This window comes from Aphis gossypii, chromosome 3 (genome assembly GCF_020184175.1).
Source record: "Aphis gossypii isolate Hap1 chromosome 3, ASM2018417v2, whole genome shotgun sequence".
Classification (NCBI taxonomy): domain Eukaryota; kingdom Metazoa; phylum Arthropoda; class Insecta; order Hemiptera; family Aphididae; genus Aphis; species Aphis gossypii.
In genome coordinates, this window is record NC_065532.1 from 38,716,453 (window position 1) to 38,736,576 (window position 20,124).

The following is a 20,124-nucleotide window of genomic DNA, read 5'->3' on the forward strand; positions in this document are numbered from 1 at the left end:
AAATATTATACATAGAGTATTTTTATAATTGTTGTTTCTGAATGTTTATGATTAGTTCGTCATCTGTGGCCATGAGTATTACAAAGTGCTAACGCCGCATACAAAATTAAAAATCATCAATCCGACGTTTTATAATCGATCTTAATCCTCTTTTGTTCTTATCGAATAAACTAGCATATCTGTAGAATCTATTACATATAGACTATAGTTAGGTAATTATGTATACACAGTACTCGTATAATTGTTATATGGTACATGTGGCGAGAGATTATAAAAGTAAATTATAGATAGAGATATAATGAATAGTATATAAAATAATTAATATCATTTATAAATGGTAGTAAATTTAAATATTGCACACGGCGAAACGTAGATTTTCACATTGTATCATCATTGAAAACATATAAATCGCACAATTATTATTAATGTTTCGTTAAATTTTAAAAATATTTTTTGCTATAATAATAGATAACTATTTTCATTTTAAAATTATTGTATTATCACTTTTGATAATCACTCTGTGGTTGAAAAACGATGTGGTGTGCTGACCCAGCTTTCACCGTCACTGGTCAACGGAAAACGACCGCAAATTGTGGTTTTTGTCTTTTTTCATAATTTTTTTAATTTTTTTATTTGAAACGTATGTACAACTTCCATAATAATTAATCCAATAAACTGCAGCAGTATTTAGTCTGTGATTCGTCTTTAGATCAATTTTGACGATTAAAGAGAAGAAAAAAGTGTCTCTAGATCTCCCCGATAGTAGATATAGACACTGAAATTTGGAAGTTTATTCTATTATTATGATATTATACAACATACACATGTATAATTTATTAGCAGTAAATGTTTTTGTAAATTATCTGAATTTTGCATTTTTTCTGAATAGTATAATTTGATGATGCCTCTTATCAAATATGTACAAAGTGATTCACTAAGCATACTCACCCTATTTTTGTTCCTCAATAATGTAGTTATTCAACATTTGATTTTCGAAATCTTTAAATATAACTTTATTTCCAAATTCTTGAAACTGTCTTTACTTTTTATTAGTGTTATGAAGATGCAAACTTTTTAAATGCAAACTACCTTTTGCTACTATAAATTTTTTAAAATTTTAGTGTATCAAAATCAAAATTCAAACGTGTAGATTTTAAGTTATTTAACTTTGTTTTATTGGTCCATAATAACGGGTTTAGAAGATTTGGAGTCTTGGGGTCTATTATTGTGATTGAAAATTTTAATAATTAATATTAATTTATCAATATTAATTAATATTTATAATTTTTAATAATAGTTCAAGTATTATATATATTAGTTCTATTATTGCATATATTTTGTATTTTTATAAAAATACTTAAAAATTATATTATCCTTAGTATATAACACTTTGAAAATTAAGAAACTATTAGTTCAAATATTGAATTATGTAGATGAAATTCTTAAAAAATACCTATTAAATAATTTACAGTAAAAAAATGAGTGTTTATTTTAAAAATATGAGTTTTTATTTCCACAGGATACTTTCCTTACGCAGCATACAAAATTTCAATAATTCAAAAATATGATCTTTATAAGTATATTTAAAAATTCTAAAAATTTTAATTTAAATTAAGTCATCGTTAAATGAAAACAATGAAATTGAGCACATTTGTTGAATCACTCTGTATATAAGTATATAATATAACTACGCACTATATACACATAAAGGTATATATGGCTGCCGCGGCCGTGTCACCGCGAGCCATACAATATTGAACTGCAGAGAAAGCAGAAAACGCACACACATAACGCCCGCGATTATGTGCGATAGGCGCCAAAGTGTTATTCATTATCTCCATCGATATCTGATTTTGTAAAAAAAAACTTGTATTAGGTACATAAAATAACCTCGGCGCGGGATAAAACGCGCGCAGTTAAATACTATATATTCCTCTCACCCGCACGATTGTTGGATAACATTTTAATATTGGTACCTATCATTTATACATATTACATACACATAATTTGTAAAAGCTATACAAGTCGTCCCCCTCCTGACCATTTTATATTTTAATATTTAATAAGATGTATTCATCGAAGCATTTATATAAATATGTTTATAATTTATTTGTAGAATATTGATGAAATTCTTCAACTATCCTTAAATCTTATCGCGGATATCGTGACTACCGAAGTCAGTTAACCCCCGGCAGTGCGCCAAAAATAATTTATAATAATACACACACTGCTATCGTATACAATATTGAATATATATTATACACATTTATATTATATACATGAGTATAATACGCGTAATGTGTGTATGTAATTATGATATTACTAGCTATATACGTATACTGATTATTATTTCTTCAATAACCCTCCCGCAAAATGTGCGATAAATCCTCGAACATGTAATTTTATTTAAACCGACGATAAACGACTTATCGTCGATAGAACATAGAATTTTTTTTACTACCTAATAAAGATGTCGAAACTATACACAACTTACTAGCGCAGACTGAAGTATGATTTTATCGAAATGAGTAAATATTGTGCACTCTATAAGTACAGTGACTTTAACTTTATATTATATTATCGTTTTTACCGAGTACTAGTAAGTACAATTAAGTATGTTCTTTTTTGTGCCATTGTTTATTACATTTTACTCATTTTAGCTACATGGATAATTTGTCGGTCATAAATCAATATATAGGTAGATCGATTATCTCATATATGTACAGTATATTTCTTTGTGTATATGTCGTATACGGTTTTTTAAAAACAACACGTTTCAATTATATACATAGTATATATTACATACATATTATCAACAATCGTCAGAAACGATTTTTGTTTGAAAGATTATTTATATTCGTTTTAATTTCTAACCAAAACCGTTGCTTTATAGTGGCTCGGCACATAACTGGCAGTATAGACATAACAAATTAACGGCCGATAATTTGTGAGCCTATACAAAACGTATATTATACATATACAAAACTTCGTATTGGGAAAACTATATAAGAGAAGATAATTTTTAACTATTTAATTCTATAATGGTTTCGTCGTGCTATTAGAGTATCAATGGAATACGCGTACCTCTATAAAATAAACATATATGTGATGCTTAACAATTGGAAGTAGTATATTTCATACGTAATGCATCTGTTGCATGTATCCAATATTCATGTAATGAATATATCAATAAAAATTATCTCTGTGAATTCCAACGTTTTATACGTTAAATTGAAATTTGCCCGCTATACGGCTACTTTTAATAGGACTTTTAGACATTGGCATAAACGCAAGCATTTTTATAGTGCAGTTTACTGACAATTCTGATTATTGATAATTTATGTTACGCATGTGGAAGTATTGGAAGTTTTACAAAAAATAAACCTATACATATTATTTAATAACAATTTGAATCGAAGAATTATTTATTTTTTCAAACTATCTACTTATATACACTTGTTTTTTTAGTAAGTATCGTATTTCAATATACCGGTGCCAAAAGGAAAACAAGGCCACACCTACAGAATTTAATATAAATATATGTATATAATATAACCAATACACATATTATATAGTTTTTAATTTCAAATAACGGTAAAACTTAAAAATTCAGTTTATATTATAGTTTTTGTTTAATTATCATCCCATTAATAAATGTGTAGGGAATCGTTTATACTAAATGTACTAACATTTTCCTAGGTTTATGATTATAGTACTTATACATAATATTTTAATAGCATTAGTTAAGTTAGTGATGCCATCACTTTAATGTATAGCCGTATATATTAAAAATTCATCTATATTCCGACGGACGTATACGTTATAGTGGTTATACTATATCATATCAGCTTTATATTCGTACATTAACGTTCACTTAACCTTTTAAACCACGTATTTAAACGTTGATAACGTTTTGTTTGTTTTTCAGTTTACTTAAATCAACTGTGGAGTTTAAACAAAATCTCTGCACTACAAAAACTACAAAAAAAACCCAAAAATGCTCTATTGTTAATAGTTAGTAGGCGTCGAGTGTACCTCATCATTGAGTAAGTCACTATTAAGATGGATATGTTAAATCCAATAAAAAATCATAGTTTATGAACAATAATTATAAAAAGAGACGGTTAACTTATATTTTTAAAATATTTTAGATTATACATATATATTCTGTTATTAAGAATTTATTTTTCTATTAAGTAATATAGCGAATAACAATGTAAATTGGTACCTATATCATATAATAGTTATTATATTAATAATATCTTTTCTTTACTCATAACTCAAGTTAATATCGACATAGATATCGAAAAAGTACTAGAAATTATTTACTTTTGATACCTCGATAGACCAATAAGATCCAATAAATAGGTACCAGAATCATCCTCATAATTAAAGTAGAATTATTACTGCTGTTAAAATATACATTAGAATCTAACGGTCAGACACACATATTATTATATCATTGGACAACTAATACATGTATCGCTCTGGATCTAAATATAGCATAATACGATTTTCTCTTTTTCTGTACGATTGTACCTGTATACATATTTATTATGCATACACTAACGCGCTGTTAATATTCCAACACTAAAACATTGCACATATATAATAACTATATAATAAGTAATCCTCACTGTTTATCATTTCGTACAGTATATACTTTGTATCTGCGTTATTACTTATAATTATTTAACCGTATCTTATATACCCACACGGATACATACACATTATAATGTGTTTGTGCAGTGGTTAAACTTCCGTCATCGTAGTCAATGCCTGTTTCCGTCGACACGACGACGACAATATATATTATAATCTATACCGTATATACTCTGCAGCCATTGTGTATAATATATACGCTTGTGTTTTTTAATTGACCGAACGTGACTTCCTCGACGTTTCGGACACGGGTCGTGCGTGCCACCGTCGTTGGGCGGCCCTTGACAGCAATATATATATATATTATATATTTAAAGCAAAAGCAGCTGCTGCTGTTGCTGTTACTGTTGTAGTTAGAGTTGCTCTTGCACGGAGAGAGAGAAAGAAACGTGCGTAGATGTTTGTTTGTTTTTTAGCTCAACGACCGCGACGTCAGTAAATTGTGTTTAAATCGTATTTAACTATACGCATTGCTAAATACTTGAACATATATTAACAGGTATAGGGTGAGCTATTAAAAAGATCTTTGGGATACTAAAAAAATGTAATAGGTACAATATAACATAATATTACATCGCATATGACCCGCAGGCAGCATGTAAGTTATAAAGTTGTGTGTGTGCGCGCTCCCACGTAAAAGCATATTATTTAAGAAACGAATATATTTATATTTTGGGTAAAAAAAAAATATTATTCTTAAAACCAGTCTCACCTAGTATTATACAAACTGCAGCATCTGCAGCTATTAAAAAGTAAATATAGTATATCCACTATCCAGTTTAATTAAACATTTTTATTTTAAAATATTTTTAAATCAAATTTATATACCATTTTACCAGTTTTTAAAATCAATTTATTTGATCGTATTTTTACTAGAATTATATATGAATTGATAAAATAATCCATTGAATTGTTATGTTGAGAACGCGTGGTATAGGACTTTTTATTTATAACGCTGCACCTACGTTTGTAGTATTTATATAGAATTTTTCATGATTGGATATCGTTTTTGGAAATATTTTTCATTGAAAATGTTATAGAAGAAGTACCTAATATTAGAATGACGTTTCAACAAATATTATGGTTGTATTATTATGTGTAATGTGTATTGAATGGATATTAATTAATATGTTATCGGTAGCATTCAATAGTCAAAATTCTAGTCTTGCAGATTGCACTTTTTATTAAGAACATTTTCAAAAATGAACTTAATCTTTATAACACAACTTACTCTTCTCCAAGCTAGATTAGTAGTCAATAGTTAAAAGTTCATAAAAATGCATAAATAATAAAATTACACACAACTTTTTTTACAATAGTATCTATTCACAAGCTATAGATAAAGTCCTCTTAGTGTATATAAAATAAAAATTATTAGTAAATAATTTAGATGTTTTTATTGTTTTGATCTCCAAGAGGTTTTGAACGTCTTTTGTCTGTTGGTGCACTCATTTTATTACGTGGTGAAAAGTCATGTCATTAAATTTTTTATGTGAACTATAACTCGCTTGGGCGCGTGCAATGACAACACAACAATTAAAATCGGTTTTGATCGATTGATTGTATATACTCGTATATATGTTATTAACAATGAAATGCGGCCAAGTGATAATGTCAATTTATTACTGTTAATTTTTTTTACGTTTTCTCTAACGGTAGATATCTTGGAGGCGGAAGACATCATTATCAAAAATAACAGTCATCTTGTAAATATATTTTAATTGACAATAATTTTTGGATCATTTTCTGGTTACTATAGTGGTTTGTTTATAATTATGACTCTAAGGTTTGATATAATGATGAAATATGTATGGTCTTGCGAAAAATTATATGTCAATGTTATTATAGTTTCTTATTCTAGAATTAATATTTATAATTTTTATAAGAAAGGTTAAAAACAATATAGTTAAAGAAAAATAATCATCAATATCATATACACATTTTTTTGAATTTAATGATTCATGAAATGTTTTTCTACTATTATATTTTAAATGCTAATTGAACTTATGATTACTTTTAGACTCTGAATTGTAGGTACCTAATTGAAATACAGTAAAACTTCATTTATCCGTACTAATTAGTAATTGGGGCTCTAGGTTGTCCGAATTAATGAAAGTCTGGATTAACAAAAAAGTAACCAAAAATCGTAAATTATAAATATAAGTAAATTTTTTTATACAAATTTTAATCTAATACATAATCTAACATTATTAAACCTAAAAAAATAGTACATAATTGTATTATAATCATTATAGATACATACATATAGTATTAAGGTATACTAACCTTCTAGCACCATTCTAGCATAAACTAGTGTAATTTATTTACAATAAACGGCTGTCCGAATTAAGCGAAGTCTGGACTAATGAGGTTTTACTGTATTTAAAAGAAAAATACATGAAAAATATACATAATATACATAATCAAGTAAATAAACAATAAACTATAGAAATTATAAATAAGACATTATTATATACTCACCGATATCACCACCACCGGGTGTCCGGGTACTGTACTATATTATGTAGTAACAAAGTTATAACTTATAAGGAAGTGTTGGTTTGTATATAAATAAATGAAATTGTCATAATTTTACTCAACAGGATTTCACTTTACATTATTTGTCAAATATAGAAATGAAAAAATCTCTTTTTCAAATGATCTTTTGTTGCGCTTCGATGGTTTTCGTACGTATTTTTTTGGCTGTTGTGGCATAGAAAATAAATAATTATAATTTAATAGATTTACAACCGGTTTATAGTTCCACGTTTGAAATATTACAGTATGTCATGTTTTTACACATTGTTATGTTAGGTTTACGTTTACGCATATTCAGTATTGTTGTATAAAGTTTATATGATCACTGTGAACATCAATATCTCATACATATATAATTAACTCAAGCAATTACGAGAATTTATTGGAAATTTCAACACCGAGACTTACTAACCCTTAAAATGCAGTCTAGTCGTTTAAGTTATGTTTAATTATACACCATTGAGTTGGTATAAATCAATCCTAATCTTAATTAAATAAAAATAAATTGTTGACGATCAATCATCAACCATTATTATGTCTTGAAATACAATATATACATTGCATTCTAAGACGAATAGACAATTAATAAACTTAATCAATGGTAATCTGATACGATTTTCGAATTATTTGTCTGTGCAAATCACATATTCATATAGGTAACCATATCATATACTATATATAATATATTATGTGATGACGCTTTATCGTGATGTATTCGTGTAGTATAGGTACTATCAAGTCCTGAAACTGCTGTTTATCGCATTATTATATATTTATTCAAACGAATTAACGAATTTCGTTAGTTCTAAGCACAATGTATGATGTATTTATAATTATCTGGTACGTGTATCAAACGTAGAGCTGTTTGTGGAGGTGTGGTGGCGGCGAGAGAACACAGCTTCCGTTATCGGTGGAGAACGGGGTCGTCCTGTAAATCTTTCACGCGGCGGCGTACACCAAAGGAGAACAGCGCTTATACGACTCGATAATAATAATATAATATTGTGTGAATAATATACACAAGTATACTTGACCGAATGATGACCCTCATCCATCTCACTTAGCCGCCTATTATTATTATTATTGTAATCGCCACTGATGCGGCTGTAGTCCGTCCAATATCTATTTAATACATACATATAGATCCGTCTACGTACGTATATATATATAATATGTACATATGTATGACGTATGTGTATTTCCAACCGCGTACCGGCAGACATCTCTTCGCTAACACTCGTGGCGAATAGGTATTATACAGGTACTGAATTATCATGTGTTCATATAATAATATATTATAATAATACAATATATATTTATATATTTGTATGTGAATGTGTTTATAATACGATCGGACGCCGTATGTACAAGTTCATGTATTGTATTGTATTATATTATATTACGCATTTTTACGGCCTGGTGCTAAAACCGGTCTGTCACACGGGATGTGCGATCATCTATTCTGCTGCGAACAAATACACAATATATTCATATCTATACGTAAACGCATATTATCTTGTGTTAATCGCACTTTGCAGAGTCTAAACTCAACCATCCACGAATCTATACTATAATATACAGAGTGATTCACTAAGTATGACCCCCCACTTATTCTTCTTCTAATGAATTTTGGAATTCTGTTTTTTTAAGTTTTTAATATATTAAAAAAAAAAAAAATAATAAGAACCATATTTTCAAATTCTTGAGATTTTATTGTGTAACTTATAGTGTTTGTCTTCTAGTCACACAAACTTCTGATTTTCAAATTAGAATCCTCTTTTTAAGATTTTGAATAACTGTATTATTGAAAAAAAAGGATTGAGTTTACTCGGTAAATCAACCTGTGTATAATATCATATAGGTATACGTTCGTACTACAATTCGTTTTGTATACTATACTATTCTCGTTATTATTTAAAAATATTTCGTAGAAAAATTGTGATATCGTGGTAAAAAACCAGCATTTGTAATATTTTTAGCTTTAAGTTTGATGATAGATCAATGCACTCTAATATTAAAACAAACATCAACTAATGTATTCTGCTGCAGGACACAAATCTATTATGTTACACTTAAATCAAAGTCAGGATATACAAAATGTTTGCCGATATTCTTTAAATAAAGATTAAGTAAGGTACTGAAAATGAGAACCCTATATTGTTTTAGCGATTATCACGATGGCAAAAAATATTTAATGAATGAAAATAGTTATTTGACTTTTCTATAAACGCAGAGATGGGCAACTCAAAGTAACTAGCGGGCCACTTTTAAGTACTTTAAAATCTAGCGGGCCGCAGAGCATAGGAGAAAGCAAAAAAAAAAAAGTCCTTCAAATTTACTAACATTTATTTTTTATCTTTATTTATTTATATTTACAATTATTATTTAATGTGATACTTGAGGATGAGGTTTTTCAATAGACAATTTAGTTAAATCCACTTCTATGTCTGTAGTTGAAAATTATATGAAGTAATTTGAAAATGTAGTGCGGGCCAGATAAAAAAGGTACGCGGGCCGCCAGTTGCCCATCCCTGCTGTATAAAGCGATGAACTTCATAACATTACATTAATTATTAAAAGGCGTGGACGAAGTGAAACAGGAAGAGGAATAAGGTCAAGAAAAGCTATATAAGACTGATAATGAGTGATGTAGGAACTTACACATTTCGATTATTTGTAAGAATGTTGAAAATAATATACAATATGAAGGTACATTATGGAGAATTTATTTTGTTGTTTAATAAATTTTATAATTGATAATAAATATAAATAGTTCTATACTATGTAGTGCATATATTACATTATTACACACATTACACATAGTATATTGTATTACATAGCTATTATAAGGATGGAAGTATGTTCTTACACTGTATTAAATAATATACTCGTATATTTTGAAAATTCGTGGGTAAGGATATTGTTAGACTTATTATTAAAAACTAATCAGATTCCCACGAATTCGTTTGTTTTTAAATTACTGTTCAAGGCTATACTAACGTAGGCGAAACTCAAGCATGACGGTTTATTATATGAGTTTTAAAATTTAAATAATATATTACATCTATTACGACCTACTGAAAATAAATAATATATCGGTGAGAAAATAAATTTGCTCTATATTTTAAGAACGTGATTATTTTGTACGATATTGACGTGCTTTGAGTCACAGTTGTTATTCAGTTATAACTATACAATGTACATGTACCTATATATGAATATTAATATCACCCTTGTGTAAGTAATGTTTTGTTTTATCCCTATGACATGACGAATGTGTTGAAAACAATTTCTAAATATGCGATATTCCAAGATGTAATAATAAAATGTATTATAATGCATTTAATGCATTTAGTATCTTAAATTCATAAATATATATCACGTATATATATAAGATAATTAATCTGAACTATCGAACAAGTATATTATGTAACGATCAAAAGAAGTTTGAGCCGTTTGAGGTTGTACTGTTATAGTACCATAATATTATAATTTATTTATCTATTAATTAATAATTTCCCATTCATGTATATAGTATAAACACTGGTTCACTACCGCTTATATTACCTAATTATTATTATAAATTATCAATTATAATTATAATTATGTACATAGTACCTGAGACTGTTGTGGTCCTATCTTTATTGTGTATATTTTTCCAAAAAAATTTTAAATACATTTTAATTTTTGGGTTTTACTTATTTTTTCTTGTAAACCGTATACGAGGAGCAACCGCCGCAGAGAATAATGATTGGAAAGGGTTTCCTCTCATTGGTTTACAGTTTAACGACGTCCAAATACGGAAGGTTGGAATATTATATAATAAAAATATATAATATACGTACCGCGACGGAATCGTATGTAAAGGACTGCCGCCAAGTGTTGTTCTCGTGAGGTTTTATAATTTTATATACATGAACGACGACCGACGACCGCGACAATCGTATTATTATTAATACGACCCTCGAACCCATTACATTTCTCCGACATATAGCGTCGGAAATGTAAAGAGCAGGCTGAACGAGTTTTATTATATTTTTTCGTTTCATTTATACCCCTGCCCTCCATCAAATGCATCACTAACCCGAACAATGGTTCATGTCGTAATAATACTTAAACATGTTATGTACAACAGATTAAAAGCAATAAATTAGTGGTGAAATAATAATAATAATTATTATTATATATATAATATATTGGTCACGGTCACGAAGTGTAGTTCGAATTCTTACAGTGCGATTTAATTTAAATCGGGTCAGGGGTTAAAATACGTTACAATGTTACATTATAAAGTTCTCCGCAGTATATGTAATATTTTCATAGTAGGTACACCCTTTCACTCGATGTCACATTGTTATAACTAATAAGAGTCATTAATACAACTTTTTACGATGATTATTATGTTTAAATTATAATATATAATGTTATAGCTTTATGAAACAGTAATTATTTATTTTAAAAGTCTATATACAATTTTTTTATACATCATATATCTAAACACATAAAAATATATTATATATATTTATTATTTATTCTATGTACATTTAAGTATAATAATATAATCTAGATATTGTACAGGTACCTGTAAAATAAGAGTACATATTATTATGTTATAATAATATAATTATTACATTACGTCGTTATTAATTTATTGACTAAGTATACACCCTCAAAATTTGATGTTACGAAGTCGAATAGAAATCGTGTTTGAAATATCATTTGTAAGTATGTGCGCAGATGGGATTACCTACGTGCTTTGGCCACATATTATTTTTCTAATCAAGGGCCTACTCAATAATAATTATCGTATAATTTACCTTGAGGTTAAAGTTTCCATATTCAAAATTAAATTATAGTTACGTCTGTGAAATACATAATAATAAGTTTTTGTAAACAGAGCATACGTACCTATAGCCGTGTAGGTACTGCACGTATTATTAAGTTTTTGTATTTAATTAAACTATGTATACTTTTATTCGTTTATTTTGCACTACGAGTAAAAATGATCAACCAACATTTGATCGAAGTAATAACGTAAGAAGAACTCGTGATTTATAATTATTATCTATAATTTTTAACGAAAATAATGTGAATTGCATTATTGTCCGAATAATTCAGGCTCATATTATATATTATTAAAATAATAATAGTTCTATTTACTTAATGAGAGAATATGCCAACTTGGCTAGGTAGAATAATGGATGAAATATATGTGGGAGAATTAAATGTATAGGCTGTAGTCAGTATAGTCTCCACTACCTACCCTAATTTATTTTTCATAGTCTATATATTTTTCTAAATTTAATGTACTTAGTATATTTATGAATTATACGAAATATATAATATTCAAGATTAAAATACAATATAATATTACTTATTATGTTCCATATTTCATACTACACCTATCGATCAGCAACTATTATGGTGTTTCGTGTGTGACAGTGTTTTATTCAGATACCAATTTTTTTTTTTTTTTTGTCTCAATTGTAGCTTTTTATAAACTTATATATTTTACGGAAAATAAGAAAACTATAACTTTGTTATATCAACGTTTACCGTGTGAACTCAAAATATTGTTCTCTGAAAAAATATAGCGTTCCTTACTTATCATTCATACTATCTTTTATGCACTCAGCGCCCTCCTCATCAGTCCCAGTATTTGCGGCATGGTCGACGGCCAGCAGTCATCCGGCATTGTATATATGTACACACGAACACACATACACACACAAATACAAAGGAGATAAACTTCCCGTTTGGGTAGTGTATTGTGCGTACCGAAGAAATATGAGCCCATGGGAGAATAATGGTAGTTGCTATTTATATATATTTAAGTGTTTTTCTCATCGTTTACACATAAAAGGGAGGGAATTCGGGTATCACCTAAATAGCAAATACGGAGGACGCAAGCAGCCCTTTTCGGTTGAAACGAATTTTCACACGACCATCATTGCAATGTCAACTGCAACGTACACGTATTATAACTTGTAAGTACTTACCTATACCGCGAAAATAATATTTGTGCGCGTTTTAGATTTCCACACCCTGCTGCTGTATTTGGACACGCCCGTGTTCGCTAGTGTATGTCAGTTGTTAACGGTAAAAATACTTTGATACCTGCTACGCGTTAATGTATTATATATAATTTATAGGTATTTGATAGTTGTATAGTTATTTCATATTTGTATGAAAACAATTAAGAATAATTAATATAAAAAGCACCTCTGGTCGGTATATTGTAATAAGCTATTAATTAACTGCTCTCTTTAGTGTTTGCCGAATTCATAATTTGTAGTTTTGTTATTATTATTTTTTTATCAGTAGGTACGCGATGTGGGCCGCCCTATTTATTACTATACGGATTTTTTGTTTTGTTTTTTTTTTTTTTTTTTTGTTGACGGCAGCTGTAGCCTAAATTAATAATTATATTTATTATGCGCGCGCGCGGTCCGCAGGGTTGCTGCCATGTGTGCGGTCTCAACAGGAGAGCGCGCGGAAAAACTGGTTTGTGTATGGAAACAGAATCTACGGTGAACCTATTGGAAACGAAATGGGTGAGCGCGAGCGTGAGTGTGTATGTGTAGAGAAACGAGACCCGATTGATATACATGATATAATATATATATATATAAATTATCCTCGAGGAATACATCGTATATATAAAATGTATAAACAACGCTTCGAACGAAAACACATAAATCCTTTTGGACGACGACGGCGACGCGTTTTTTTCCAGTTTTGTATATTATATTATTATAATATGCATCTTTGAGACGCAGGACGAACGCGGACGGTGGAGACCCTCGCACAGACAGATTATTCTCTTTCACAGTTTCACATACTCGCGTATTTGTTGGTTATTATATTACATAATATTATAGGAGTATAACACGGACTAAAGAGGAACCATTTGTTTTCAACGCACTGCAGTTGCATATTGTTGTATCATAGGTATATATTCACACTTTATACCTATATAATATGACGAGCAGCTGCAGCTGCAGGGTAATGGAGCTCATAAATTATTTGTTAAATTTCATCTAATCGATTTATTCCGATTTTTTATGCACGTTTAATAAAAATGCATATTTTATAAATGGTATACGTTATACACTGTCTAGTTTTCTCTATTTTAATATTTATACAAATGTTACTTTTTATTCGGGAAAAATAATAATATACTATAGTAATGCTACACGTCGTATTATATGTACATACAATGCTATTGGCATTCATCAACACGGTTAAAATAAAACAACAATTAAATATTTTGTAATTAATGAATAAAATTAAACTTAACACTAATTGATAAGTATAATATAGTAGAACTAAAATAATGTAAAGTACACTTGGCGAGAGACTCGTCCAACCGTGTAACGTATACATATTTTTATTAACACATTTCGATGTGACAACGACAGGTGTAAGCGTGTGTTCTATACACGTGTATATTACACATAAATACATAATATATCTACGTTTCAATTGCACACGATGACGACGACTCGGTCGGTTATTATATTTGTTATCCGAGTTGAACGGTAAATCGTGGTATATACGTGTGCGTACCGGAGGAGTCGTTGGACGCTTAAGTTTACAACACATAATATTACACATAGTATCCAAGACGACCGGTTGATGAAAAACGGGAAATTTATGTATAGGTACAAAAGAATATTATGTTCATAATAAGTATTAATAAGATCGTTATTCGTTATCACTTATTATCATTATTTTTTTAATCCGGATAAGTACTACACGTTTTGCTAGTAAAATCGTATACCTATTTCCTTGTCGTAATTTTGTAATCATAATGATTTCTTTTAGCTAACTTTAATAGATAAATATAAAACACTGGTTTATATGTTAAAGACACTTACACTGAACATTACGATGAACCATTGTTTGTAGATGCAGTGTTTATTGTATATACTTATTATACGAGCAACGTTTCGTGGCTTTTGTTTTCTTTCTCCTGATTTGTTTTCTATTTCCAGTACGAAATAGTAAATATTTTAAAAGCAATAGGTGCTCACTGCTCAATATCCAATAACCGCATGCGTATGATTGCAAATCTGATGAACGAGTATTTTAGTAGCCTTGACACTGGTAACCGCGCGCCATATAGATGGCGGAGACTTTAACGTCCCCCCAAAAAAAAGATTTAAATGACGTCACATCAAATTAGCCGTGAAATTAGCGTAGAGGTTATACCCACTCGAGAGACCGGTTATATCATATGTGTACAAACGCGCCGTCTATTAGTGTCTTGAAAGTCGTTAAAACCGAGTACACTTCACTTTATACTTCTACAGCTATATAATAATAATAATATTGTTACAGAAGCGTCGTATATTTTTATATGTATAATATTTTATATGCACACGTACTAATCGATATAGAAGTTTGAGTGTTGAAACTCTTGTATAGTCTAATTTTGGCCTAAAACCATGGCCCCTTCAAATTTTAAAATAATTTGGTACTTACATGGTTACACTATACATATACACTGTACGACCACATGTTTACCGAACTCGTCATTATAGTATATATTCATAGCATATGCGGCGAGACTAACACATTTTCTAACATTAATGCGACAGTAATGTACCTACCAAAATATAAGCTACACAACTCTTATATTATCCTTTATTATGCGTTTTACGATCTAAAATCCTAAAAGCATTATTTTTTAATATTATTGTTATGTTCAAATAGCAAGTTGATGACGACTGTTCTTGACAACGTAATCATTATTGTACTTATAAGTATACATACCCATTCATTATACTTTTTCTTATATACTATTTATTGTAATGGTATATATGTATTCTGTCTACTACTACTGCGTTAAAGACCTAATACTCAATTTATAAAATATACTTATAAGTAAGTTATAATAAACAGTATACACTATGAAATATGATATAGATAATGAGATGTATTATAATACTAAGTACTATATACTAAGTATAGTTATACCTACTCAATACTTTGCAGTGTTTGAGAGACGGTAATTTTAAAGTATAAAAATGTAAAAACATTAATTCTGTTATTCTTATTACTTATCTCATCAGTGTTGTTTAGACTGGACGAAGAAGGATAACTCAGATATTCAAAGGGATAGTACAATGAATTGAGATAAATAGGGAAGTTTAGTGGAAGAGCTTTCAACAGGTCTCAATAACCTGTATAATATTAAAAATAAATAAATAATATACTATGAAACATGTATTGTGTATACATATATGTTTATTATAATATATTATTTTGTATTATATATTATTTGAAATGCTCCGCTATGACGACGGAAGGCGGGTACTATGTCTATACCGATGGTGAATATATATATTATACAAATAATAAACATACATTATATATTATATAGATGACTATATATTGCGAAAAATGATGATTGTAAAATAAAATACGCGTCAGTAAAATAATAAGTGTATTTTATGATTTCGCAGCGTACAATAAAATCATACTTGGACCGCACGCGCGTTCGACCAGTCATTATAGAAAAAAATGAGAGAATTTGCACGAAAAATAGTTATATCATTCATATATATATAATTCATTACTACACCTATATTTATATATATTTGTCGCTAATGAAAACATAATTCCTGCGTGCCTAGAGTCACAATAATGGGACGGGGGAAAAAAAATAAATAAAACGATTATTGACATCGTAGAAATCTTTTCGCCTACCTAACCATTTAAATTATTATTATATATCATATTATATAGACGCTTAGACTGCTGCGAGCGTAATAATATACGCGCACAATACGTAGTTTCGGTATATTATATTATGTATAGCTGTATAGGTCGTACCCATATTATTATTATTATACAGTATACGCGGTTACCGCGCGTGTGGTATTGTGGTATATTATATTATACAGTATATTTATTTTATATTACAGTCTATATGGACATATAAACAACGTTGTCGATCCGCTTTCTCGGCAAAAAAATACGTACACAAAAAAAAAACGCACGATGCAGTGTATAAGGTGTGAGCGCGCGTGTGTGTGTTATTATTATTTTTTTTTTTAATACACGTTGTTGTTATTATTATTAGATATACCTTAAACGAAACAACGCCGTTTTAACACGTTGAATGATAGATCCAAAAAAAATAAATTTAATAATTCTAACGGTTCCAGCGCGATATTATATATGTACGTCCGTCAGCTGCGCGCGCTCACCATATACGTAGGTACAATGGCGCGGAATCGAATTAATCATAATATTATATCTCCTCTCACTTTATCAGCCCCGGGGAAAACGCGTTCCAATCGATCCACATAATATCTGTCTCAACGTGTACGTATAAGCACTTACTTTGTAACCACTGATTTTTTTTTTATCGTATATTCATATAAATATAATATAAAATGATACATATAACATATTACACATTTACACTGCAGTACCTACCTATTATAGGCTATATTACCACAATACCACTATTATAATCGTATATTATTAGGTATAAAATGTATTTGATAATTTATTATTTACATTGAAATATATACTCATGCTGCACGGTCTACACGTGCAAAATTAGCGACGTGCATCACATGTTTCTTTATACATATTACACGTCCACGCCAATCGAATACACGTGAATGTGTGATTGATAGATATAGACATATATTATCAAATAATGTGTAAGATATTTATTAATATTTTATCGTTCTAGATTTTACATACTATTTAGAACAAATTTACTCGAAAATATTTGTATGTGCAGTATTAAAAGACAAATTGTCCATATCAAACGATTTTATAACACACAAAATCATATATTTTTACAATCTGGTCAATTATGTCTAACCTATAACCTACCATAAACTTGACGGACAAAAAAATTATGATTTTAAAATTTATATTGTAGAAATACCTGCACAATTTTATTTTTACTCAAAATTTAAAATAAACATAGCTATATAAATAAATATTTTTTTAATATCTAGATTTTATTTATTTGATAAATTATTTATTATCTGCAACTGTTATATCTATTGACTTAATAGCTAACGATAAATTAGTAATGAGCAATAATATAAGTATCACACCATTATTTTAACTACTTTTATTTGTCAACAAATATTTATATATTTATAATATTTTAATATATTATTTAATATTTATATTCTTTTATCAGATGACTAGGCGAATTAAAGTCTCTATACGATTCGTACATTTAAATATGTCCGAATAACAGAAGTATAATATAATACATATATATTATATATCACTCCATCGATCATATTTATCATACGACATTCCACGTATAAACTATGATACTATACCTACTTATAACTACTGTATTATCAACTATAATACAGTATGTGGTATTTCTTATGAATACAAGGAATTCTTGGGGCGATGGACAATAACACACTTTTAGTTGAAAGTGCATCACAGCGGCGCGGCGGCAGGCAATCGGAAGATATAGGTGGTATAATAGCGTTTTAAGGCAAACGTGAATTCTCCATAGACAAAAATATTCAAATTTTCCACATGTACCCATCAATTATTGTACGCATTTAGTGGTTATACGCTGCCGGTTTTTTTTTTATTCCATAGCCACTGTGACCCGACGTGTCGTAAATACCTATCTACATCGTTCCTGCAGTATATTACATATAATACTATAATAATTATCATAATATATATATATATTCATATTATTATATCAAGCTTGCATACAATAATTTTATACAAAAAAAGAAACGCTAGCAGGCTGTTTACTATTTTATATTGTACCTATACTATATAGGACCACATTATATACCTAAACTACACGGACCTATATATATTATATTATATAACTTAAAACGAATTAAAAAAAAAATAAAAATTTCTGTTTTTTTACATTCCAGAACCGCTGCAGGTTATGAGTATTGAACATGGATAGCGGCAACGAGACCCTTTTCTCGGAGGACTCATCGCCCGACTCGGCGCCACCGCCATCACCCAGCAGTGGTCGAGGGAGCCAACAGCCCACGCCAGCGCCCACCCCGCCGCACATCACTTCTTCATTGTCCAAGGTAAACACACACATTTTGTATTATTATAATATTGTATGTTTGCATCAGTCTTCTGATACTGCAGACAGTTTCTGTATATTATATATACCATATATTTATAAAAAGGTTTATACGGTTTTATATTGTCGAAACCCTTTTCTACCTTTAAAATATTGCGTTGGGTTGAAACAGCGCACAACGACGTCAATATGTCATGTCGTGTTAGAAAATAAGGATCTGAAACGAAAACGACACAGAAGAATGTATTTTATTTTCGAGTCAAAGATTGGATGATAAACGTAAACAATTTAAAAGTAAATATAATATTTCACGGTCGTTTAGACTGTCTTCGATGGATTTTATCATAAACAAAAATACAAATAATTGAATAAATACGTTTAAAAAATATAAAAATATTACTCTAGGTAAATATTATAAAGCCCAAAAGTTTAAAGAGCATGTATAATTTATAACTAACCCAATCCATATTTTTTAATTTTAAAACGGATCCGAAATAATTTATTTTTATAATAATATTTAAAGCATTAATTATTAACATTATGTTTAATGACTCGAAATCCATCCCTATAATCAAAATACTCGTGTTTTATTGACTAAAATTTTAATTTCGTTTATTTTGTGCATTTTTAATTAGATCGCTGTTGCAGTTTAACATGCGTGTTTCAATGATTTGGTTTCGATTTAAATTATAAATGTAATACTCAACAATCGATATAATATCTATATTAGGAATTTTGGAACGTAGAAAAGAATTATGCTTAACTATTTCAACCAACAATAGGAACGATATAATCCATAAATTTAATTATTAGTTTGAAATCTAAAGGTACAGATTATAGGTATACCTATATTAAAT

At 29.0% G+C, this 20,124-nt stretch overlaps 1 protein-coding gene across 1 annotated transcript in view; it reads left to right on the forward strand.

Moving 5' to 3' along the window:
• The window catches only part of LOC114121507 (leucine zipper putative tumor suppressor 2 homolog), a 46,517-nt gene that overhangs the window by 10,964 nt on the left and 15,429 nt on the right, over positions 1–20,124 (forward strand). The window contains exon 2 of the mRNA XM_027983889.2: positions 19,101–19,268. Coding sequence (XP_027839690.2) covers positions 19,128–19,268 — 141 coding nt within the window. The 5' untranslated portion in view covers positions 19,101–19,127. The remainder of the gene's footprint in view (positions 1–19,100; positions 19,269–20,124) is intronic.